The sequence below is a fragment of the Nothoprocta perdicaria genome, unplaced genomic scaffold (genome assembly GCF_003342845.1).
Source record: "Nothoprocta perdicaria isolate Ctin4 unplaced genomic scaffold, notPer1 scaffold_45, whole genome shotgun sequence".
Lineage (NCBI taxonomy): Eukaryota > Metazoa > Chordata > Aves > Tinamiformes > Tinamidae > Nothoprocta > Nothoprocta perdicaria.
The window spans coordinates 4,007,991-4,035,244 of record NW_020455699.1 but is presented as its reverse complement, the minus strand read 5'-3'; the positions used below and the strand labels follow the sequence as shown (position 1 = coordinate 4,035,244).

General features: G+C 40.1%; 1 protein-coding gene across 1 annotated transcript in view; it reads right to left on the bottom strand.

Moving 5' to 3' along the window:
- ROR2 (receptor tyrosine kinase like orphan receptor 2) overlaps positions 1 to 27,254 on the bottom strand; it is a 45,341-nt gene that overhangs the window by 7,492 nt on the left and 10,595 nt on the right. The window contains exons 3-6 of the mRNA XM_026046590.1: positions 26,578 to 26,865; positions 25,553 to 25,583; positions 5,704 to 5,831; positions 735 to 1,049 (exon numbers count right to left, since the gene is read on the bottom strand). Of these exons, the coding sequence (XP_025902375.1) occupies positions 735 to 1,049; positions 5,704 to 5,831; positions 25,553 to 25,583; positions 26,578 to 26,865 (762 nt within the window). The remainder of the gene's footprint in view (positions 1 to 734; positions 1,050 to 5,703; positions 5,832 to 25,552; positions 25,584 to 26,577; positions 26,866 to 27,254) is intronic.

Here is a 27,254-nt window from a genome sequence, read left to right as displayed (position 1 = left end):
CTCTTTCAGTCACTCAGTTTCCACACGGAGCTGTGTGTGATGGTGGTGATCAGTTCCTGGGAAACAGGCAGAAAAAGTGCTGGTGCTAACAACTGACAACCTTTCTCTTACTGGGTGCAAATATAAACTCACAGAAACAAGATGAACCTTTCCACCCACCCTGTGTGTCAAAGTTATTATTGTGGATTTCTATATAGAAAGAATGAGCACCAAATATCCAAAAATGTGCAATAACTTGCTATCGACTCCCAGTGAAGCTTCTGCAGCCTATTTTAGGCTTTCTGTCACTTAATCAGAATTCATACATAATTGTGTGGGGYGACTCAACCAGAAAGGTAAAAACTAGATAAGGTGAGTAAAACGAATTGTGTTCTCACTGGTCAAGGACCTCAAGCTGGAATTCAGGGAGGGATGTGTGAGTAGGGAACCTTACAAAGGACGGTAATCTTTAGCAAATCTGAGCCATAACTGGTGTATGAACACAGAATTTTATTGCCTAAGGTCACTGATACAATTCTCTTCAGYACTAAATAACAATCTTTTAATTTCCTCACTAACCTAACTGTAAAACAATGCAAAATTATAGTCAGTAGTAACACCACAAAAAGTGATAATGTCCATTCAGCAGTGTTTTCTGTGCAAAAAGCACTTCTGATGTGTCTCTCAGCCTCAACCTGACCAGCACTGAAGGCCCAGACTCCACTTTCCTACCATGACGAAGCATTAAGACTTACATCGGTTGAGTCTCTCCACAGGGATCCCAATCCGTATGCAATTGGCAGCCTCCAGGGTGTCAGGTCGTGGCAGATCCTCACACTTGGGCAACTGCAGCTGCATCAAAATGAGGGGGTTTGATCGGGCGATGTTATACTCCTGACGGCAGAGATCGTTCTCCAAAACTTCACACTCATCCCTGCACAGCTCCCGTGGCTTGGGGGTTCGGGAGCGCTCATCGCACAGAGGAAACACGAAGTGGCAGAACGACGGTATGGCGAACTGCGAGCACTGGTCGGACAGGTGTGTGGAAGTGCCAATCATRGTAAATGCAGCTGGAAAGAAACAAAAATCATGGTTAGGTACAACTTCACACTACATACAAGCACATAGAATAACTTTTGCAGCATTTGCCTTTGGCAGCTCTGCCTTTTCTTGAGGATCTGAAAGCCTATTGAGTAATAGAAAATTAGACTATTTCTGCTGCAAAGGGCACACGACGATTGCAGAAAAAAAGCAAGCCCACCACTCTACTTCTTCCTCCTATAAATGTTTTGATCAGTAAACAAGATAAGTGTTTCTAAAACCTTGAAAGGGAAAGAGAAATGTGCTCTTGGTATTTGGGGAGGTATTGCTATAAATAGACATGACAAGCCAACAGGCAATGGTTTGGGGAAAAAGGAATGTTACTAATCTCAGCATACTGATCACATTAAGATGAATGTCATAATTAATTAATTAAGTGCTTGATCCTCCCCTTAAGCTCTCAGTGCCCACAGGGTAACATTATCTGGGAGTTTTCTTGCATATTTTAAGGATGAGACAAATGTGCATGTGCATTATCTATCTGGGGATGGATCAAGCTTTGAATGTAGGAACATTTCCACAATGGAAAACATTAATTGTGAATAAAGGTTGCTAGACTGCACATCCCATCAGCACACTCTGTAGAAAGGAAAGAAATAAGCAGCTGAAGTCATTTAGCAGCCCATTTACAAGCTGCGAATCAATGCTCAGCACCCCTTCTGCTCAGCTACCATCCACTTGCAGCTTCCTCCTGCTCTGCTAGAGTCCCTTTTCCCAAATACCATCCATGCTGCAGTCCCAGCTCCAGCTTTGCCTAAGGTTTACAGCTCTGTTCATAATAATGCCTGAAGGAGAGAACTAGTCACTGTTGGCTATCCAAAAAAAAATTTTTTTTTTTTGTGAAGATGCTGCAGGACTTCAGTAGTGCAGAGTCCAGTTGGAGGCCTGTACTTAGCAGTGTCTTCCAGGGGTCGGTCCTTGGTCTGGTCCTGTTCAATTTATTCATCAACAACCTCGATGAAGGGCTGGAGTGCTCCMTCAGCAAGTTTGCTGATGATAYCAAACTGGGWGSAGTAGCTGATAGCCCTGAGGGCTGTGCTGCCATCCAGAGGCACCTGGACAGACTGGACGACTGGGCGGTGAGAAACCTCATGAGGTTCAACAAGGGCAAGTGCAGGATCCTGCACTTGGGGAGGAATAACCCCGGACACCAGTACAGATTAGGGGTGGACCTGCTGGAGAGCAGTCCCGCAGAGAGGGACCTGGGTGTCATGGTGGATGACAAGATGACCATGAGGCAGCAGTGTGCCCTGGTGACCAAGAAGGCCAACGGGATCCTGGGGTGCTTTAAGAAGAGTGTCTCCAGCACGTTGAGGGAGGTGATTGTCCCCCTCTACTCAGCCCTGGTGAGGCCACATCTGGAGCACTGTGTCCAGTTCTGGGCTCCCCAGGACAAGAGGGATGTGGAGCTGCTGGAGAGAGTCCAGCGCAGGGCTACGAGGATGATCAGGGGCCTGGAACATCTGCCCTATGAGCAAAGGCTGAGGGAGCTGGGTCTGTTCAGCCTGGAGAAGAGGAGGCTGAGGGGGGGACCTGATCAGTGTCTATAAATACCTCAAGGGAGGCAGTGAGGAGGAGGGGGCGGCCTCTTTTCAGTGKTGGCCAGCGATAGGACTAGAGGAAACGGCCACAAGCTGAAGCACCAAAAGTTCCACAGGAACTTAAGGAAAATATTCTGGATAGTGAGGGTGACAGAGCCCTGGAACAGGTTGCTGAGAGAGGTGGTTGTGGAGTCTCCTTCTCTGCAGATCTTTAAAAACCGCTTGGATGCAGCCTTGTGCCACAGGCTGTAGGTGACTCTGCATGTCCAGGGATGTTGGGCTAGATGATCTCCAAGGATCCCTTCCAACCTTAAGCATTCTATGATTCTATGACTTGGATCAGCATGTTTTTATTTTGATAGAAGATAAAAAGCACTGGGTGGTGATAGTGTAGCACCCAAACAAGACAGGCAGAGGGATAGACATGGGGAGCTGATGATTATCAGGGTGTCAAAGGGCAGGCAGCAACACTGATAGCAAAATATCCACATCTCTAGCCTCAGGAGGAGCCTCTAATCAACAGAGATACCTCGTGAAACCAAGAAAGTCACCAAWATCTAAACACTTGGGTGCAGAAATACTACGAACTTCCACTCCAGCTCTGCACATTCTTGCTAAGATCTCTGGTTTCCAAAGAATGCCAGAAATGGCCCAGAAAGTCAATTAACCACTAATGTTTTTTAAGCTCTTTTCCTAAAGCTTGCCTGCTCCTATAAAGCTATGTTAAATCCTAGGATTTAGTCTATTCCCAAGGCTCTTTCCAGGTTCTCTTAGTTTTAAGGACCACAAGCCAAGAATCAGTGGGGAGGAATAGAGCTGCTGAAGATGTTTAAATAGAGAGGTAATGTTGAAATTTTAAAGATTTGCCATCTCAGATAACTTTATCAGAATGAGAAAGTGAATATACAAGCACAACTATGCAGACATATTACATTTAAGAGTCTTGAACACTGGTATCMTTTCAGTAGAGCATCTGAATGAAATATGTGGGAAACAATCCTTTCAAGAAGAGAAAAATTAAAGAGTCTATAGGGGTTATGTTTTCAGTCAAACAGATATGAAACAGCACACCAAAGACATTTCAAATCACACCCATCCACAAACAAGGGGTCAGATCCATGCACTCCTTACTGTTTGCCTTCTGTCTCGTGAGTCATGCTTCATGTTCTTCTCCAGAAATGCCATTTTTCTGGAAGAAGAAGGCTGAGATTCTCACCAAACAGCATAATGAGGAGCAAATAACACCACAGGTGTTAGAGGTGAAGGGAATGTTTMTCACGCATCTTCACAGCAAGGACATGGGAAAAACAGAAGGAAAATTCCCTGCAGACATTGTCTGGGCCCTTTTTACATTGGTTCTTGGTGTTGGACGGTAGATGTCACTATTACCCATCACAGCCTCCACTTAAAATTTTGTGTGCCTTTTGGGACAAAGAAGTCCCACCAAAAACTAGGCTTATAAAGCATATAGCAATTATAAACAGAATATAAGCAAAAGCTGTTTTTTTTTCATCTAACAAAACATCTCCGTCTCTGAAAGATCCTGGTATTTGTGCAGAGAATAGTCTTGCAGTACTCAAGTTCTGCATTTAAGATTTGTAACAAGCAAGTACACTGTGAAATCCGCAGGGATTACTCTGCACATGGCTTCCTTAGATGAATATACCTGAGAAAGGCTATATAATTATGTACTATTGTTACTGACCCAATAGGCACTACATTACTCTCTGAGGTGAGTTTTCACAGCAAAGAATGATTCAGTAAGAAATTATCCACAACACCAGCCCCCAACCTCCACAATCTAACAAATAATCTGTGGTATTAGGGAACTAGTCTAATTGTGAATGTCCATGCTGTACAGCCCAAGAGTAAATATAACTTGATCAAAAAACATCTTCTGGAAGATGTTTTTTTCTTTCTTCTTTTGAAATCTAATGAATCTAATTTATAGAATTCTGAGTTTAGTTATTTCTGAAGAACCATCTAAACAGGACAGAAATGATGTCACTGGAGTGAAGATATCAAATGTGTAAAGGTATGAATTAGTTAATGATAGAATAGTACAAGAGGTGTGAATTATAACAAAGTGAATTATAACAGAGACAGGAGGGAGGGGAATGAGTCTTAACAGCATATGGAAATCTTAGAGAAACCCTACTCTCTGATCTGATCACCACACCCAGATTTCAGTCATAGGAAAACAAAAAAAAGCAAACTGAGTTTCTGGATTGAGTCTTTTAAGCAAAATCTTTAAGGGAATAATGTTGAGGTGCAAAGTCAAGCTCTCTTGGCAACTGTTCTGTTTAAATAACAGATTCAACTAGTTAGCCATATCTGTCCAGATGTGGATAAGCTCCTCCTTGATAGAGCTAACTGTACATATATTACTATAAACAATTCACTCTGTTCCATGGACTCATTTATTTGCTCTAGCTGCGTGCATCCAAATTACAGCTGCCAATGTTAGCGATCACTCTGATGAGACCTGCCAAAGAAAACCTCTGTTGACGTACAACCCATTAAAAGTCATTAAGGCTTTGAACATGTATTTGCAAGAGTGTATAGAACTGATGATCAGAGAAAGAATTAGCAGTGGCAGAGCACTGGAAGGTCAGCTTTTGTTTTATATAAGTCAGTGTGAAATCCAGACTCTGCTGGGACTGTGTAGTAGGGAAGGGAAACCCAAGGGAACAATTACCATACTTACTCCAAGAGAACCAAAACACAGTCATTTTCATTACATCAGAGTGCAGTTGATTTTTTAAGAAGATTTTTTAAAAGTCTTCTATTTGAATTAATTCAGGCAAAAGCTCCAATGCAAATCACAAGCTGTTAAAAAGTCAAGAAACTGACATTTCACTTGAGATGGAAAATTCTTTTATACATGATAGACGCTTTTACCCTACTTTCTCTGATATTTCTAACTGCAGAAGAGGAAAACCAGATCACTGGATCTCTCTCTCTCTCTCTCTCTCTCTCTGTTATTAACTGATAAAGCTTAAAAGGATGATAACATACTTCTGTTTGAACTGGATCCTTTCATAAATGTTTACTGTCCTAGTACAAAGGTATATAATCTTACCAGTAATTCGGTTTTCAATTTCCCCTTGCATCTGGAGGGAATCCACATATATAGTCCTGTTTCCAATGATTCGGGCACATGCAATTCCCCGGTATGGCTGACAGAACCCATCTTCATGATAATCTTCCCTGCAAAAAGACAGATTGGGATTGTATAAGCAGATGTCTAGCTGTCCCCAATGAATATATGGGAAACATTCTGTTATGAAAGGAGAAAGAAAACAAAAAAATGCAAATCTGAAATGATTTAATTCCCCAAGTGTAGCTTACTCCTCCAGTTCTCTCATTACCCTTTACGCTGCCTTAGAAGCATTATTGAGGCATCTTGTATTGAGGCTCATTAGTGAACCAAAATTGAGGCATCTTGTATTGAGGCTCATTAGTGAACCAAAAACAGATTAATTTAAAAATCATACACTAGTAGTAAAAGAATTTGACAGATGAATCTATCAAAATGTATTAAAGCACTGTTACACTGAGTTAGTAACCTAGGTCATGTTACTTGTCTTCATTCATTTTTGGCATCTAATAGCGTTCAGTACAATGAAGCAAACAGTTTGTTCTATTTTCCCACTTCTTTCTCCCGTTCTTCATTTCCTGTAGTGAACAGCACAAGAAACCTTGCCAAGACTTAATTAAAATACGGCATAATTTTGAACTATGAGTTAGATAAACAGAATGAAAAGTAATCAAGGGTATAACTTCTTTTCCTCCTGTCCTTGTTCAGTCAATGTCAAATTCCCTTTCCAACATACGTTTGAAATCATTGTTCAGCTCAGTTATGGGACCAAGTTCTGCTCTGCTTACCACAGCTAAAATATTTTGGGATAAAGGAACAAGCCTAAAGGCCCAGTGGTTCAACACATCCTCCGCAAAGCCCTGGCGAATAATATAGAGCTGGTCTGTAGATTCTTACCGCCTGAGTGCTGAAAAGGGCCCCCCTAGTGACAGTGCTCTCAGGGGTAATATCCAGCATACCATGTGCTTCCTCCAGTACATTGCAGCCTCTGCACTAGGATCTGCTAGTGCATGACTGACTGAAAAGAAAGTAAAATGTAATTTGGAGGACCATCACTCCAGAGCAACCYTAGCATAACCAGCTTTCTCTTAACTAAATAATCATTTCCTAAGTCTGTRGTACCTTTTTATATTTCTAAGTGTTATTTCAATACTTTCCTGTGCTTTGTACCAACAATATTGCTGGTGAAAATGTGTAAAAACAGTCTGCTCAAACTTCGGCTTGGCCAGAAAAGTGCAAAAACTTGCCATCAGACACAAACTAGCCATGACGAACAGCTCACCCGACAACCATGCAGTGAAGCGCATTGCTTGGGATGTCTCATCCTGCCTTGGGTACCTTGTCATTTTTCCTTTCTTGTGTCTTCTTGAAAAAGTTCATCTCTTTTGTGAAATGTCAGCACTGTTTCTTAGATTATGACTCTTYGGAAGTGGAAGGTTAGGCTGGACTGTCCTCTACCTGTGCAGCCCAAAACTGGCACCATCATCACCCCACAAGCAATTTTCTCTGTCTTTTGGGAGGAATAAGCTGATATGATGGATCTGGTCCATCAYATGGCAGAAGTGTGGGTCATGCTGATTTATGATATGCATGTGAAGTGCCTCATGCAGTTGTGCAGCTCTGGCCTTTGTTTGCCCTCATAGTGTGATTGTTCCATATTTATAAGAAAACATTTGGTCTGTACACTCCAAAATGAGATCACCTTCCATAAAGATGTGCAGTTTTCCTATTGTGGAGAATGAAGGAAAGGTGGAGCCTTTTGGCTAATGAAGTTCTTTCACACTCACARCAAAACCTCTAACTTTGCAACAATTTCATCATGCCTGAAGGCACAAAAACATCAAAGTGTTTTGTCTGTGCCTGGTTTATGAGCTCTGGCCACCTCAGTAGCAAGTCAGCAATTCCCGCAAGGGGCTGTATGAATAGGAAACCCCTATTTGACCTCTTTCTTGAGAGTAAATTCATATCCCTATCCTGAGGAACAAAGTCCACAATGTCTCAAAAGTGTAACTCTACCTTGTGCTTTCAACTATCAGTGTAGGGCTTTCTTGCCAGCCCAAAAAGAAAAAAAAAAAAAAAAAAAAAGCATAAAATTATACTACTCCAAACAGCATAATTTTGGTGACAAAAGCTGTATGATCTCTCATTTAGCTCCATTTATTTATTTCTGTCACGAACTTTCAAATAACAACTTATATACTATATAAACACACATATGTTAATGTAGATTTCCCCAGACACATGCCCTAGGCAACTGCTGATTATACTAAACTGGATATGACCGCTACCATGGATGAAAGCAAAAGCAAACAGTAACCCAGTGTCAGGAACTCAGAGAGGAGCGGGGCTCTTGCTCTGCACATCCTGCTGCCAGGTCAGTCCTTAGCGCACACTCATGATCGAGAGCAGTAAAATGAGCAGAAACATTGATGCCCCTCAATTCTCTGCTGCTTGGACTGTAAAGCTTGCTCTCATCAGGAATCTTCGTAATAACTGAAATCCTGCAAGTGATTTTCCTCATGTTTATATATCATTATTATTTTCTTTTACAAGACAGAGTCCGGGACATCTATGTATCGAGTTTCTTCTTTCATCTTTGCTTAGACACCTAAATCCCACCTTAGGAATTGAACCTTTCCCTTCCATAATATAGGAGATATGGTGGTCTCTGTTTGGATGCCTCGCAGCCCCAGGGGGCTGGCTGCAAAWCCCAGCAGCTTTGGATTAGTCAGCTTGAAAGACATATAATTCAGAGCTAGTGATTTTCTTCACATATAAGTATTAACCACAAAACATCAACTGTACCTGAAGCAGTCTGATACTACTACATGCTATATCTCATTTAAAAGCATATAGAGATAATTCTAGAAGTCCTATTATCCTGAAAAAAATCTCCTGAACACAGTTTCCTCCTGTCCTGGGTAGGCATTATTTTAATTTCACATGTGACACAAAGAACACTGAACAAAAGACTATGAAGGCAAATATCTAGAAAATAAAGAGGCTATTCTTAATGGAAAATCTGAAATGGTGGCAGAATACATCTGGGCATAATATAATATATGATATCTATGTAATACAATCTATTGTATGCAACTGTCACAGTAGAACAGACTGGAGGGCATATGAAACAAAAAAGTGCCAATAAATAGAAGGCAACTGTGGAAAGACTCTACTAAAATCATATTGTGAAAGACATAATAGTAAGTCAAACAAGAGCTTTCAGTATACATTTTCTGTTCTTGAATACACAGTGAGAGCAGACCTATTGGAACAGATAATGTTCCCCCTCCAAACCTATTAAAAAAGAAGATAAAACCATGTGGCAGCATCCAGTTCAGTACTGAAAATTCACAGAGACACAAGACTTAAAAATCTTAGCCCTGCAACATGAGAGCTGATGAAATGAAATTTGAAAATAGTGGAGAGCAACAAAATCTTTATTTGCCATTAAGATATCTTATTTCTGATTGTATTCCATAAAATTTAATTTACAAGAAAAACCTGTCATACGTTAAAAAAATTTGCCTGATGATACAAGAGATACATCATCTATAAAGATGAACTTTGCAACTTTGAGTACTCAGAAATTGAATAACAACTGATTTTTTTTTTGACWTATGGTACAGACTGAGAGCCTGTGGTGCACTGCAATGAGGAATTAATGTTTTTCACTCTCTATTTAATTTAGTGTTGGTACTTAAACAGGAGTCCAACACTATAGATTCACAGAATCACAGAATGGTCAAGTTTAGAAGGGACCTCTAGACACCATCTCGTCCAGCCCCCCTGCTCCAGCAGGGACACCCAGAGCACAGGGCACAGGGCGGCATCCAGGCGGATTTGGAAGATCTCCAGAGAAGGAGACTCCACAGCCTCCCTGGGCAGCCTGTGCCAGGGCTCTGTCCCACTCACAGGAAAGAAGTTACTCCTCACATGGTGATGGAACTTCCCATGTTTCACCTTGTACCCATTACTCCTTGTCCTGTCACTGGCAAAGAGTTTGGTCCCTTCCTCCCTACGTTCTCCCCTCAGATATTTGTACGTGTTGATAAAATCCCCTCTCAACCTTCTTGTTTCCAGAGAAAACAGGCCCAACTCACTTACTCTTTCCTCATATGAGAGATGTTCCAGTCCTTTAATCATGTCCTTTAATCCCTGCGCTGGACCCTCTCTAGATGCTCCACATCCCTCTGGTCCTGGGGAGCCCAGAACTGCCCCCAATACTCCAGGTTTGGCCTCCCTCCCCAGAGCTGAGCAGAGGGGCAGGATCCCCTCCCTCCACCTGCTGCCAACATCCTCCTGATGCAGCCAGGATCCCATTGGCCTTCTTGGCCACGAGGGCACTGCTGCCTCATGGGTAACTTGGTGTCCACCAGGATTCCCAGGTCCCTCTCCGTGGAGCTGCTTTCCAGCAGGTCAACCCCTAATCTGTCCTGGTGCCTGAGGTTATTCCTCCTCAAGTGCAGTTGTTCTTGTTGAACCTCATGAGGTTCCTCTCTGCCCAACTCTCCAGTCTGTCCAGGTCCATCTGACTGGCAGCACAGCYCTCCAGAGTGTTGGACACTCCTTCCAGTTTGATATCATCCACAAACTTGCTCAGGGTGCCCTCGTTCAAGTCACTGATGAACAAGTTGAACAGTACTGACCCCTACAGGACACCACTGGCCACAGTGGTGCCAACTAAATTTGGCCCCATTTACCACTACCCTCTGAGCTTTGCCATCCAATGAGTTTTCAGTTCACCTCACTGGGCACACGTCCAGTCCACAGTGCCAGAGCTTTCCTATGAGGATATTATGGGAGATAGTGTTGGAAGCTTTGCTGAAGTAGGTCAAGGTAGACAACATCCATGGCTCTCTCATCATCCATCCAGTCAGTCATTCCGTCATAGAAGGCTATCAGGTTCATCAAACATGACTTCCCCTTGGTGAATCCATGCTGACTATTCCTGATCAACTCCTCTCCTTCACATGCCTAGAGATTCTCTCTAGGATGAGCTGCTCCACCACCTTACCAGGGACAGAGGTGGGATTGACCAACCTGTAGTTGCCCAGCTCCTCCCTCATGCCCTTTTTGAAGACTGGAGTGACGTTTGCTTTCTTCCAGTCCTATGGTACCTCCCCTGCTCTCCATGACTTCTCCAAGATGATGAGAGCGATAGAGCAATAACCTCTGTCAGTTCCTTCAGCACTCTTGGGTGCATCCCATCTGGGCCCATAGATTTATGGGTGGCCAGTTTGCCTAGGTGATCCCTAATCCTTGACYAGCGGAAAGTCCTCCTCTCCAGGTTTTCTCTGTTATTTTCTCTCTTTTATTTCTGGGCTCTGTAGTACATGGGGACTGGTTTTAGCAGTGAAGACAGAAGCAAAGAAGGCACTTAGTAACTCTTCTCAGCACATCACATCCTCCATCACTACAGCASTCTCCACATTCAGCAGTGGGCTAAAATTTTCCCTAGTCTATCTTTTGCTGCTGACATATTTAAAGAACCATAGAATCATAGAATGCTTAAGGTTGGAAGGGACCTCAGAGGTCATCTAGTCCAACTCTCCTGCTCACGCAGGCCCTTCCTATTATCCCTGACATCCCTCACTAACTCTAATTCCAGACAGGCTTTGGTCTTCCTTGCGCATCCCTGCATTCTCTGACAATGCACCTGTTCTTCCCATGCAGTCTACCTCTTCTTCCACATACTGTTTTTCTCATTAAGTTTGCCCAGCAGCTCCTTGCCCATCTATACAGTTCTTCTGCCCACCTTACTTCTTTCTTGTAGGAATGCACCAACCCTCAGCTTGGAGGAACTGGTGCTTGTATATTAGCCAGCTCTCCTGGACTCCCTTTCCTTCTAGGCTCCTGACCCCAGGAATCCCTCCAAGTTGCTCCCTGAAGTCAAAATTGGCTCTCTTGAAGTCCAGGCCTGCAATCCTACTTCTTGCCCAGCTTCCTTCATGCAGGATCGTGAATTCCAACATCTCCTGGTCACTGTGGCCAAGACTGGCCYGAACCCTCACATTTCCCAATAAACAATCTCTCTTTGTTAGTATCAGATCTAGTATTGCTCCTCCCCTTGTTAGTTCATCAATCACCTGCATGAAGAAGTTATCTGCAATGTTTTGCAGGAACCTCTTGGACTTTCTGTTCCTGGCTGTGTGATTATCCCAACAGATATCTTGGTAGTTGAAGTCCCTGATAAGCCAAGGCCTGTGATCAGGAGACTAATTCAGACTCCACCACTAGAAGTTCTCAGTTGTTCTTTTTAATAATTATGAAAACCCTCTAAACAACCAACACTGAAAATTAAGCAGTAGAAATCCATCTTAGAGCAGAAGTGCTAGTGTTGGGAAGAATAAACAACTTTCAGTAAATAAAACAGCAGTTGGGAAAAGCAATTAATAGACACTTTTTTTACCTATTCAAGAAAGCCCTGAAAGTAACAACCTGAGAAGACAGATCAGAGATTCAGAAAAGAAGTATGACAAATCTTCTGGTTTCATTAGCCTATATGCAAAATGTTTTTTTTTGTTTGTTTGTTTGTTTGTTTTTTTGTAAACAGGTTCTTTACATTCAGGCAAGCCCAGAAATCATATATTTTCTGAATATCCACTACTGTAGTCTACTTTTTGGTTTTGAACCCAAATATTGAGATAAAAATAAATGAAAAGGATTAAGTTGAGGACAATTTATTTTAATACATTCCAATAATAAACTTTCAAGTTAATCAGAGGGAAGAAACTTCAACTCATACTCTACCAAAGTAAATTATATTAAACTAATTTATGTATTAGAATATGCCACAGTTGAGTTTTTGAAAGTTAGTAGAAAATTGTTCCTCTTACAGGATTTCCCTATGAATAAACTTCCAAATGCTGTTAAAATTATATAGGAATTTTTCCCACCACAGATACCAAAACTGCAATTTTGACTCTTTTTCTTCCACCTTGCCCAGATAGCAAACAGCTTAGAATTAAAAAAAAAAAAAAAAAAAAAAAAAAAAAAAAAAAAGTTAAATTCTAAGTGAGTATATTAAGAATCCTTTTATGTTTTCTGCAAGTGGGCAAAACAATGAAAAGTGCACAAAAACCTCACAATTAAACAGTGTAAGGCTAACTCACAGTTAAACAGGCTAAGGAAAGGATGAAAAAAAAAATACCATCCTGCTTGTTATGGGTGGAGAAAATGGGAATTTGTAAAATAGATCACTGATCTCCTGGGAAAGTCTAAGAGTTTCTGATAGTTCTGGCTGGAGAATTTTTATGGCAGAGCCGTTTAAAGAGGAAGATTATAATCAACAGTCATCAGACCAGAGGGGAAAGGACAGGCAGCATATTTCAGATTCCAAGTTTACTTAACCCAATATGCACCTACTCCATAAATAAGAATCAACAGGTTAAATGAACTGCAATACATAGAAATAAAAGAATAAAGGGCTTATACTTGGTCCAAGAGAGGCAAATTACACTAACAATGTGCTACAGAGAGCACCAAAAGAAAGTTCAGTCATTTCTGTCTTTAATAAGAATGTGTCCTTAATATATATSCATATACACACATATATATGCATATATATGCATTGGATTTCAATCCAGGAACYGATAAAAGCTAGCACAACTGCCCTGGTAGTTCATTCCGTTTACTCTTGACATATATCCTATCCTAGTGCCAGGGAACTAACTTGACACACATGGGGATCACTTTTCCATGGCTAAAATGATTTCATGACACATAATATTTGCTCCCTCTCTCAGAAACAGGTCACAGGGAAGCTCTAGAAAGAAGAGAAACATAGTGTCCTACTGCAGTGATCACTCCTATCAAGTTTGCCTCCAGCCAAAAACAGGGAATCTGTAATAGTTTATTGTACAAAAATTCTTATGTACAATTTCTCTCTTATAAACTATATAGCCTGCAAGAGAAAAAAAATCTAATCTTTTTTTTTTTTGGGGGGGAGATCTAACTTACACATATTTACCTTTTAATGAGAATAACAGATAAAACAACATCTTTACACTCCATTTCCTGTTTTACTATGAATTAAAATGTGTCAAGAGAATCACATTTTAAGGTACCTTGTGGACACATGGCAAGAGGYGATAAAATTGCTTTTTCTGTTGCATTGCACCAAGCAGACAAACAGAGTTTTCCTACTGACTTTTGAGGCAACAGGATTGGGTTGCAAATAACTGAGGGAGGGAAGGAACAGGATTCTTTCTTAGCAGCATCACCCAAACTATTGCTGCACTGAGAAAGGTTGCCCCAATGGCAGGCGTTTTGCAAGTCATCCAAAAGCAACACAGAAATACTCCTCGGCTGCCAGTCAAACTCTCTGACCAAAGGTTTGGCTGTAAATGACCGACCTTTCCTGCACACAAAACTATCTGTTTGCACATCTTTACCAGTGCCCAAAGATCAAACCTACCGGCATGCTAGAAATAGCTGGGAAAATAGTAAAGGCCTCAGGGGCTTCTATAAAGCAGAAGACAGACATAGAAGTTTTTCTGTTCACTAAAGGAATGTTATTAGAATAATATTAGAATTTAATAATATTAGAAATAATTATAATATTTCTAATATAATATTTCTAATAATATTAGAAATAATATTAGAAATAATATTAGAAAAGAAAAGAAAAGGAATCTAGTCTTGATAAGGCAAAACCTAGCAGGCAAGGGAATTTGTATAATTAGCCATAGCTCAGTGGAAATCAATGGACCTGTGACAATTTACACTCACTGTGGAGATGGCCCGTGACTTTTGCTGCCAGATGCTCACAGAGTGTAACAGCAGTTCCAAATAAGTAAGATCACCTTACTGCTAGCACAGAATGTGTATAAGTATTAAACAAGCAGCACTTGTTTGGCTGTTTTTCATTTGAAATAAACATATCTCTTAAGAGAAGCCCTAAAAACTATTGTTGAACATCATTTGAATATTTATCTGCAAGTTCATTGAAAAAGTTAACTGTAACTCCATGTTTGATGTCTAAAATCAGTAGACAATAGCAACTATTTTTTATTATGCTAATTAAAACAACTATCATAATGAATTTGTTAGTTTTAAGTATGGTAGTTGAGACGTCAAACCTGTAAGACACAAAGCAATTTATTGTCTATATGAAAAGCACAACTGCAAATGGACTTAGTACTTAAGACAAGTTAGAGAAAATGAGTTATTTGCCAACCAGAGAAGCACAGCCAATCTTATTTTTAGACTGTTACTTTATTTCCATAACTGATTTTCACTGCGATGTTTTGGATACAGAAATCAGGATGCAACTTTCAACCTTTCAAGCAGATAAAACTCACAGAGGATGTTATCATCTTCACTTCTTTCACAGAATCATCCTACATCATCCCTGTGCCAGGGTTATTACCTTTTCTACAGTTACTTGGATAAAATAACTGAAGTAGTCCTACAGAAATACAAGTTACTAAGTGCTGTTTCACCCATTAGCCAATATCATGTTACTCAGAGACAGGGAAAAGTCTGGCTTTTGATATATCAGTTTAATTGAATCACTCCTGTACAATGAAGTTTTGGTAGCAGACAGAAGATAAAGGATTTTGTCATTTGAAATGGAGTGAAATTGAGATTAGGCAACATGAAGATGAAAGAAGCCCAACTGCATTCGGGCATTCACTTCCTAAATTTATACAAGGGACAGAGTCTAATCTCTGGAGGAATTACCAGCCATCCCCCAACAGATTCCTTTGAATGATCATCAACTTCAAACTTGAAGATGATATAATGTTACTTTTATCTACAAACACTTTTTTTTCTGATTTACTGAAATTGCCTTTTTCTAACTTCTCCTTCCATTGTAGTGCTCTGAACATGCAGGAATGAAACMTTAAGATGTGATGATCAGGCTCAAAGAAGTTTGTGGATCAGTTGTGCGGAATATCAGATATGTTTCCAGGACACATCTTCATCACAATTGGGGTCACTAGATAACTACATTTTGGAGAGGCCCCTATCTGGACACATTCCAGGCTTTGGTGCACCACAAAAAAGGTTGAGAGTCTTCCTTTCCACCCAATCTCACCCCATTTTTTTCTTTGTTTTTATGGCAAATGTTATGTCAAATTTTCCGTCTTTATGTTTTGGGATTGTCTATTAAATCCTCCCCTTTTGGCACTTCTAAGGAAGAAGAGCAGCCCAGTGAGCCTCCTAGCGCATCTCTGATTTCCCCTAGCCATTTCCCCTACTGCAAGACATACATGCTTTTGAATAGTAGGGGCAAAGCMAAAACCATAACGTTTGTCCTCCTTTCTCATGCCAAGTGACCATAATGAGCACCTGCAACTCTGCACTGGAAAGGGCTCAGAAGAGTCAAGGCCTCAGTGTGGACCAGTCAAAAATGCATCAACCAGACACATTAGTCAAGGGGCTGGACAAGATGGGCACTGAAGACGGGAGCAGCAAAGCCACCAGGAAAGACAGCTTGGCACTTTGATCACTCCAGGCCAGAAAGTACAAGCAATTTTGCACAAAATGGATAAGAGCCATATTCAAAATCGTTCCATAAATTAAAAAGCTATAGGTGACTTTAGTGCTATAGAGATGTTTCTCTTTGAAAGTATTTGAGCAAATCAAAAATGATAGAAACCATGCTGTTATGATTTTTTCCTCCTTTCTTGTTTTTAAATAAAAACACATAAAAAGGTGGCTTTGCTATTTCAACTAAACAGAGATTATGTCTGATAGCATAGATTCCTTTGTAATACWGCCAGAAATTATCATAGCATCAAAGTTCAAGCTTATGTAGTTATGTACATGGAAGCACTCATCTTCAAAGTCCTTACCAGAACATTTTTATTAAAACTATAAACTATTTTAAGTCATAAAATGTTAAAATGTCAGTTTCTCTGAATTTCTCTCCAACCTTAGGAAAAAAAAGCATACTGCACTTACCAGAAAATCTCAGGGTAAATGACTTAAAGATATCTAAAGAACAATGTAAAGCCTCTCAGCAACTTGTTAATTTCTCTCCTATTTAATAACTATCATATGAACTACTTAATACAACAGCATTGCAGAGATATGGTTTCAGAATAATTCCCAGTTTGATATACAATTTTCTACAATCCCAAGCTAATTCTCTTTTAAATTCAGAAAACAATGCCGGCATAGACCCTGTTGTACACCACTATCCTGCCTCGTACTCCGTTTCCAAGCCTGCTCTCCCAGGGCCCTCAGCCTACTACCAGTACCAGGTTTAACCTCCAGCACTAGCCTTGATGTGGGTGCCAAAAAGATGTGTCTGCAAAGCTTCATGTAGAAGAAAGAGATCTTTGGAGAACACTTACGCTCTTGTGGGCCTGGGCTGATCATACAAGGATAGTGATGTGCAAGAGGGGCTACTCACAAGTTCCTCAGGAAGAGGGGCTACTATTTCTGCGTGYTGCTGTTCCTTCCTGACAGCAAATGAGCTATGGACATCTGCTCCACTGGACTGGTCCCAGGCGGGGCACAGCCTGCTCTAGGGAGGCTGGCAGCTCTGCATGCTTCYCAAGACTCCAGCCACAAGCTCTAGGTACTACAGTGGAGGAAAATGCTCACAAAATAAATGTGGTGCGTCATCATAACTCCACATAATGGGATTGTTGATATTTTCCAAATTGGAAAAAATAGTTTTTTTTTTTTTTTTCCCTCCTCCTTACACGGGAAGTTCTATGCCTGTTTCAATCAAAGCCTGCAGAGTTCCTAGGAAGCTTCCTAGGAAGCTGAAATAAAAGCACAAAATCACACTTTGCTACTCCCAGCTGCTTCCTACCTTGGTAGCAAGAGTCAGCACGTGAGCAGAGGTCARGGCTCATCAGCTGCCCTTTGCTGGGGCACCCCAAACAACTGGGGAGGCAGGGGATGTTCTGCACCCACACAGAGCTCACATGATCCCAAATGAATAGTTTTTCTTGCTTCTCTTCCTTTTGACTCAAAAGCCTCTTTTGCAGTGTAAACATCTTGTTTCTAAAGGCTTCTCTTCCTCCTTCTTCCTTGCAGAATTAATTAGTGGCCAAATTGTCCATTTAAACAATCCTAAGATCTAACAGAGGATACAGCACTATACCTCAGTCAGGCAAAGCAAAACTCCACTGAAAATYACAGCTGTAATTTGCTTTCAGATGACACACAAACACACAATGCTATGCAAACATTATTAGCTTGATAGGTAGTAAGTAGCAATTGTACCAGCATGGCAGCTCCATAAATTAATCTAATCATGCTTAAAGTTAATATTCTTTTCCTTAATCAAATTAAATAATTCAGAAACCTAATTAGGAAATCAAATGTTGTTCCTAGGTTTAGCATGTTTAGCATTTAGTTCCTATTGCTTGAAAATTGGGATGTTCAGAGCAATAGTGAATCACCCCTTGAACACTCTTGCAATAGTTTCCATTTCAGTCTCTATCCAAACTACAGGTGAAAGAAAAACATACATTAAAATATTATGGTCTGTTTTTACATTAATTAGGAAATGCAGAATAAACATGCTACCTTCCAGCTCACAACAGTGAATGGGACTATTGCACCCTGTCTGAAGCTCTGCCACTCAGATCCAGAAAGCAGCTCTGGTATGCGAACTTCGTTAAGACAGAATACTCCCAAGAATGCTTTTGATCTCAATTTCAGATCCCCATGCAGTTTAGCAGATCTAATGGTTATGAATATGTGTCTCGGTAACATAAGAAACAGGGTTCTATTACAGGAGAAAATAGAAAGACGGTCTGCACCACACTTGTTGAAAGCACACAAGACTTGTTGCTGCAGTAAACAAAATCTTCTTACACTGTTCACTGCTGACATAGCCTTGCTTATTTTGGGAGGATACTCTTTGAAACAACATCACATGTATTTCGTTTGCACCTCTGCTCAATGTTTTACAGCATGAAATTACTCTGATGGTATTTGGAGCTTTTCAAGCTAATTTGCACAACTAAACTAGATGAAAATATTCGGACTGTACGCAGTTTGTGTACCACAGAGGAATAACTAAACTGAGACTGATTTTCCAGCTTGAAGGAAGTTATGGGAGGAGTTCTTTCTATCTTGCAAGATGAACTTATGTAAAAAAACTTGCTAGCATGCATGCAAGATATGTAGACATGCGCACATACGTGTGCAATCAAAATTTCCATCATAYACTGAATATTTTTGTAATACAATTATAGCTCTCATGTAAGTTAATCCTTTGTCTCTTTCATATTATCCTCAGGACAAACGGGACGCCGCTCAAAGATACTGCTGCAGAACATGAGACACCCTTCTTGGTAATCATTTTTAGAGAAAAATTACCTCAGACACCTCACATTTTAGGCATGAGAGCAAAATCAATTTAAAATAGATTTCCTTGCTAGTTTTTTTCTTTCACTTTTTTTTTTTCTTAACAATACCTTCTATTTGTACTCTTAATGCTATATTGTTTTGAAGGGACATATAAAGTCGTAAAAATTGAAAGGATAATTTGTGGCTGTGTTACAACCTCAACTCATTTTTTGAAATTACCCCCTTTCRCTAGAGTAGTGTCCTTTTAACTTTGTGTCTAACTACAAAATTCACCCTTTGCTTCTATGTACTTAAAGTCTATTCAGCATCCTAAGRAACTCTAATGAAACTCAATGTGGCATCAAATGATGACAGGAAGTCACAGGGACATATAACTGTCCTTTTGTAGGACATACAATAAACACTTTGAAAGCCATTTAAGCCGTGGAGCAAAGAAGGGAAGGGGAGAAAGAGAGGGAGGAAGTAAAATCAAAACAAACTCAAAATCGCTGCTTACATCAGGGATGTCCACCAGCTGCACTAGATGCTTGCCAAAAGACTAAGGGCTATTACTCTTTTGAATATCAATTTACATATAGCCTTAAAAGGAACAACAAATGCCCTGTTTTGCTTGCAACTTCTTGGGTGGATTACTGCCAATTGCTACTCCAAGCTGTCCAAACATGAGCACCTGCAGCTTGGACTCGCTGCTTGGAGGATGTGTCAACTGGGCAGAATTTAGAGCTGCATTTGGCTCCTGGGTGTATGTTGCACATCTCAGAACYGCACCTTGTGCCTTCACTGATGTGCTTGCCTGCCAGCTGGGAAAAAAAAAAACAGGCACTGCTACATTTAGCCCTGAATTAGTTTAACTGTAATATTATAAAGAAGTGTAACTAATGGCCCCCACTTCCTACGGTATTTGGAAACCTTGCTGCAGCAGCTGGACAGTCCCATAAGGAGGATTTCCTGGTTTTGTAACCAGGTAATGCAGTGTAAAGCATCAGTGTTACACCTTAAGGAACTGGGGCATTTGATCTATTTGYAGGTAGCATGGAGAAGGTAAAGCTTTTCTGGAGGCCTGTCTTTAGCCATGTTTTACATATATGTTTAGCATCCCATTTTTTTGGAGGTCTGGGCAATATGGATTAATAAGCATGACACATGACCATAACCTTTTCCCAATATTCCCCATCAGCTTTCTTCCTTTCATCTCTCATTCCTTTAAAAGAAAAGACCACCACTTGCAATAGTATTGCCAGATAACAAGCTGGAAGCACTTGCACCTACACATTTCTTTCTTTTCTACATATCCYAAATTTTCAGTGACATACATTATTAGCAACACAGTACATGCATCAGCTCTACTACACCAGGTGATACAGAGCCACAATAAAAGACAGTCACTGTATCCCAAAATTACATTCTCAAMATAGATTAGGTACATGAACAGTATGCCCAGGGAGGTTGTGGAGTCTCCTACTCTGGAGGTCTTCAAAACCCGCCTGGATGCCACCCTGTGCCACATGCTCTAGGTGTGCCTGCTTGAGCAGGAAGGTTGAACTAGATGATCTCTAGAGGTCCCTTCCAACCTTAAATATTCTGTGAATCTGTGATTCTGTGAATCTGTGAACAGTATGAAAAATGAAATGCTGTGACTGGTTCAGTGCAGCACCAAGCAAACCCTGGTTTCTGTTCTCTCCCTCCTCTGCAAATTTCCTGTATCAGTCTGAACAACTTGTTATCAAAACCAAAGGGCCCAGAGTCATCTCTGAGATTTCGGATGCCCATGCTGGGTCCTGCACCAGGCTCCCCTCCACCCTGGTGCCTTGCTGGGGAGATAATCTGCAAAGCCAAGACATGCAGGCTAGGAGGGAATGGCAGAAATTCCAGACAGATCCCCAATCGGATTGTCAGGGAGCCAGGAAATTCGCAAGGCAAACSCATGCTGTTTAACACAGACCAGCTCAGATTGTGTAATCCTGAAAACATCATCATCTGATGGCCAAGTGGCTGAACTGGGCTGAAACTAGAGGAGAGCATTATACCACCTAAGGACAGGGAAAAAACATGATTTGTGCTAATGATCGAAGGCAATGTTGATTTTAACGCAGTGAATGCTGATTTTAATGCAATGTTGGGTACGTTCACCTTTGCAACCACACCTAGCTAGCAAAAAGATTTTAAAGTTTTCTTCCAGCTACTACCTTTTTCTTGGAAGTCCCTCAGATGTGAGAAGGAAGGGAGCTTTGGGGCGAAATGCTCAGATGATCCATTCCTTGCTTCCTCTTCTCAAGGGCCCTGTTGCTTCTGCTCCACTTTATAACTACGTGGACATCTGTCATGTAATGAAAATGTACTTGTTCCCATCAYAGGGCCACAGAAGCACCTGCCATGTCATGTGCAAGGCCACCATTGAGCTCAAAAGAGYGAAGCCTTCGGCCATATGATGATGGGCAGTAGATTGCCTGGGTCATTCTAGGGGTTCCTCACAGGGGTTGTAACTCTGAGACCCTACTATTTTTTTTTAAAGGCATTGCTCCATTTGAAAGAATTGCTTTTATTAAATTCCAGTCCTTTCATTACTTTTATTCAATGGACTGAATTTTAAAAATGCTACTGYTGTCCCAAGCTACCTGAATAAACCAAGGGATGGGAGGTTGTAGCTTCATTCTGAATGGCTGACAAAACAAAAATTCTTACCCAAAGCAGCAGCGATTTCTGCTATGACAAAAGTGTTCCTTCCCACCTATTTCTTCTTCTAAGGATTCAGCATACTGATATTAGTGACTTAACCCAAAACAGGTATTAGTCAGGGCTTGATAACACAGGGATTTCTCATAGCKGATCCTTGTCGTTTCTTAAATAGCCAAGTTCCCTGGCACAGSGCTCTGGATGGAGACATTCACCTCCAAGCACCTACCCTAGCAGACAGCAGAAAGGTCCATCAGGGGAAACGGACACCGCTGTAGCAGAGTAGCTTCTCTTTGGCTGCRCTTTGCAAGGTCTTGTTTGGTAACAACTTGTTAACTCTGCCAACCTGCCTCACCCATCCTAAAAGCCTCACCAGATTTTCCACAAGTTCTATAGAGTAGGAAACTTTGAGGTGTCTTCCAACTCAAGTTCCTTTCAATGTGGCCTCATTACAGTGTCACAGTTTTAATGAGAATGCCAGCCAACATTTCCAATCAGGAAGTTGTATAAAAGGAGGGGGATTCGACCCTACAGCTCAATTAAAGAGAAAAAYAAATTAGAGTAGGGGACACTTAATCTTTTAGAATAAAATCACCTTGCAAGAAGAGTACTTTTAGAAGGAAGAGCAGCTGTGTCTGCCCCCCTATACTATAAATATTAATTTATGCTAAAATATCCTTCTCTGATATTCATTTCCCTGTTACTTTATTTGCACACTTTTATATGTTTTTGAATAGCCAGCTTGTCACTTTCTTTAAAAAGGCAATACGGCAATGTTAATGATACAAACTGTTAAKCTAACTGTTAACTGTTAACTGTTAAGCAGTGAGAAGAAGAATTCAACTTGCTAGCAGTATCTAGTTTTGTGATTGTGTTTTAATTTTCTTTCCTCAGTTTGCACTAGCTTTTAATACTTTTAGTGATTTTAATACTTTAATAACAAAAGTAGATTGGTTTGTATTTTTCCATTTTAATAGAAAAATCTCTAGAGATTTCTACAGATGYAGACCTTCAAAGAAAGACAATTTCCACCAAGTGCATCCCAGTTTAAAACTCTGTACTTGGCTTTAAGTTTTTACTTTAAGATTTTAATTTTTTAATGTCCCAGTCTCATTATGTGAAAGTCAGGGCCCTTTTTTTGCACTGGCAAAATGGACTATGTCATGTGGCMTTTGAACTACATCAATCCTTAATTGCTGCATGACTCCTGAGAAACCCACAGCTGAACACATGGACTACATAAAAATGCCTTGTGAGATGGTATCTATACAGGCAAAGGTTTCTTATCCCTTAATAATTCATTAGATATAGTTTAAATCTAAGATGCAGTCGTTTCAGGTTTCAGTGCTGGCACTGGAGCATATCTTTTGGGAAGCACTAATGCCAAGAGAAACGGCACTGGGCTGGCTCGGCGTGCGGCTCTGCAGAGAAAGAGACCTTTGTTCCCAGCTGTCCCTCTGCTCCTGCTACCCCTAGAAACTCCAGCCCTCTTTTCAAGCTTACATTTTGACCTGCAGCATTTACTACAAAATACTCAGTAAAAAAAGCATAAAACAAAACAAGCCTCCACTGCCAAATGTCAGTAGGTTGTGGCAAGGTTAGGAAGGAGCAGAGGAAGGTGGAAACAACAGCTGTGAGGCATGAAAACAGTAAAACTGCAAGAGCATCAGAAGAAAGGACAGGAATTTAGAAAAGGCAGAGAAAACCCAGGTAAGTATGAATAAGCAAGAAAATCATAAGAGGAGTAGAGATAAAAAGTGGTGGAAGGTTCCATAACACTTGACACCTTGATATTCTAAATCCTGGAAGACTCCTCACTAGAACTCAGACCTGGATATGTTTTTCTCAAGTTTCAGATTTCCTTTCAGTCTCTCATAGTGAAGGTATTATCCATTTCATCTTTTAATAGCAGTTCCAAAAAAAAATCACAGCACAGCTTTCCACTGCCTCCAGTTACACTACTGATACAACTGGCACGACAGAGTCTTAAGGGTGCGACTCCTCCAAACCAGCTTCAGATCCAAACGACATGTGCATCATTTTTTTTCCCACGTACAAGTTTGACAGGGATCTTTCTAGTTCTTCCTTTCTTTATTTTAGCCTATATTTCCAATAAGATAAAGGATGCATTGTCAAGCAAAAGCTAAGAAAAGCTGGGAATAAAGATCCCTGTAAAGATTTAATTCACTTCCTCTTTCTAAGAAATAATATTTTTCTTCACTTTATTAATCGGAATTTACTTTTAAGTTATACATTATTTATAATGTATAAATATTTACATTTTATAGTATTTGTAAATATAAATATTTATAYTTTATAGTGTATAAATATTAGATTGTATTTATAAATATTAACAAAGTAATGGTTGGAGCATCTGAAAAGGTTGGAAAATGTTTATGAAGGAAACCAAGAGAAAGAAGATGAATTCTTCACTCAGTAACATAAAGTGAATCAATGGGACTAGACACTCAGTGACTGCACTTGCCAACTTGCTGCCCTGTGCTCACAACTTACTAACTACTCTTCCACTGCATTTGAAGACTGTGTGCTCTGAGCTGCAGAAAAATGTGCACTGTGCATCTTTTAGTTTGCTTCCTCTTATACCAGTTTCCACTTTCTGACCTTGTTAAAAAACAGACAGCTTTCTGATATCTGACTTCTTTTTGAGCAGGTCAGTAACAGTTTTTCTGAAGTGCTGTAAAACCATTACAAAGAATGTCAGTGGTTACAAAAATAGTTACTTTTTTTGTACATTGTCACACAACAACAATTTTGTACATTGTCACAAAAACAGTGGTTTTTAAATGCTCAGCAGTTAGCAATTGATTTTAAGAAAAATATAAAAACTTATATTGAAATCCTTTAAATTTATTTGCAGGTGCATATAAAATATAGGAATGTATACCACGTGATACTAATTTCTATATATGTGAAACTACTGCATGAAGTACATATGAGATGGACAGATTAGTGACCCAGAGTCATCATTCTGCAGTTATTTAAAGCACTTAAGGTTTCAAAGTAGGTGAGATTTCTGAGTAGTATTTTTTTTTATAAATATTGATCACTGGCCTAATTCTGTTCTCCTTGAAGCTAATAAGAATGGCTTCAGTGTTCACAAACAGTGATCAATAGAACAGTTCTGAAAAACATCCAGGTGCCTATATAAATTTTCTTTATTCTCTTRTTTTTAATTCCTCCAACACAAAAGCTGATTTTAAACAATCAACATATACCAGAGACTCAGGTAGCACTCCTCATTCTGTTAAGTCACTGCAGAATCTGTCTCAAGAAATTATATAGTACGTGGGATTTAAATTCATGCTAAGATATAAAGCAACGATGAGGAACTGGATCGATCTATTTTCGTCTTTGTAACTGGATCAGCGTGTGAACCAAGACAACCAAACAAAACCACCAAGTCACCACCAAAATGCCACTGACCACTCAAAACCAGGATCCCTGTCCCATTTTATCCGACCTTTCCAGTTACAATAATATAACATAGGTAAATTTAAAGCCGCAGCAAACTAAGCATTTGACGTGTTATTTTTCAAACACTCATCCAGCTCATACTTGTCCTGCAAATGATTACTCTTCAAACATGACAACTTTGTGGTATTTTGCTTTTCTAAAATATGAAATATGCAAGCACAAGTTGCTCAAGAAATTTCTATCAAACCAAAACCCACTGTAATATAATGCCATCCTTGTCTRAAATGGCTTGGGCCATTCTGAGAGTTTTCAATCAAATCAAATATTTTTAGCAAACACATGGTGGTCACAGACAGTGTGTACTGTGTTTACAAATTAAATTTATACAGAACAAAATCARTTTGAGTTCATTAAGTAACTTCCAAAAAGTACTTACTGCAGGTTGTGATTTGGGCTGTTTGTTGGACCTGCAAACACAAAACATGTAAGAGTTGTTGACAGGTTTGACTCAAGGACAGCAGCATARAAAAATGTCAATAGCAATCAAGGCAAATGGTGTCTTTTTCAGGAAGGCTGGCCTTAAGATTCAAACAAAAGTCTCTGGCTTCCAGCACATAATTGCATATTGCTATTTTTGAAGCTGCAAATAAAAATCATAGGCATCTCCTGGCTGTTCAGGCAGCAGTTGGAATGAATTTAATCTTTGTTAGACAACACCTCCTCTATAACAAAGAGGTYATTAGAAAAACAATGTGTATCCTGACAACATGCTGTCTTGACACTTACCTTGTACTAAGCCSTATTAAATCCATCTGAGCTTTACTATTGGAGTTTATGGTATGGCAATAGCATGACCTTAACCTCTGCCATAATAGCACTAAGATATGGTACTCCACACTTAATGAATCACCACAAAATAAACTAAGAGCTTAACTATTATTATCACAAAATTAACAGAAATCCTTGGAAAATATCTCTTAATTTTTTACCCCACCACTTCAGAAACAATTGCAAACAAAGTAAACTAAAGCCTTTCTTCAAGCCTGAATGATCAAGGCTCCAAAACACTGTATAGGTATTTCTTGAAAGGCTCCGAAGGGCAGCCTAGAAAGCAAATCAGCAGCAGAACGAATCCACCCAGCAATGAAATGTTACCTTTTTGGATTTTCTCCTAGCACTTCTTTGTATTTTTYTCTGCACTATGTATTTACAGACCATTCCATCTGTATTTACTTTCTTTTATTAGCAGTAAACWGGTATCGAGTTCAAGCAAGAAGCAGTGCACTAGGAGAGAGGCCCCTGGCAGTGGCTTTATTCATTTCCTTTCACACTTAGAATTTTTTCTTTTTCCTTTTCTTCCTTTTCTGAAAAAGCATCAAATACATTTCTCCTTGTGCCATTGAGAAAATTAATATTCAGTCTATCARGCAGGCAAAATGATTAAAAGATCTGCAAACTCACCGAGCCTTACAAACAAAACTCCTGTTGCCGTTATGGTCTTCATCCCRTTGGAAGCCACGCACTGGTAGTACCCTGTGTCAGTGGTGTCAAGGTCCTGGATTCGCAAACGTGAGCCGTAATCCGTTTTCCTTATGATGATCCGCCTTGGCTCCTGAACCAACGGAGCATCATTTTTTAGCCACCGGACATTCGGCAGGGGATTGCCTGCTACCTTGCAGTGAAGGATTGCGGTTTGCCCCTGGACCACGGTGATGTTGTTTACCGGCTCCAAAAAGGTCAGAAAGTAACCTGGAAGGGCACAAGGTCAGAAAAGAACAGACTTCAACTGGGCTGGGAGAAGGCACTRCCTGGAGGCACATCTTTATGAGAGGATCTTGGTGTCAGAGATGTTTTCTTTCAAACATACATTCCAAAGAAATGCAGTCCTAGATCTAGGATAGCATCATGCTCCAATTTTTCTTTCATGTTTGACATCAGGTTTACTTCAAGTCAAGTCAATACACTCTAGGAAATATAAAGCTGTTTACAATTCTGACTGCCTTTACAGGCATCTATTTTAGAGCAACAGAAATACTTTTTAGTTATTTTGTAAGCATTTTGGGAAAACATTTGTGCTGCTGAAATAGAAACAGGAAACAGAAATAGCAATATGGCATAGTTTATATCATTATAATTTT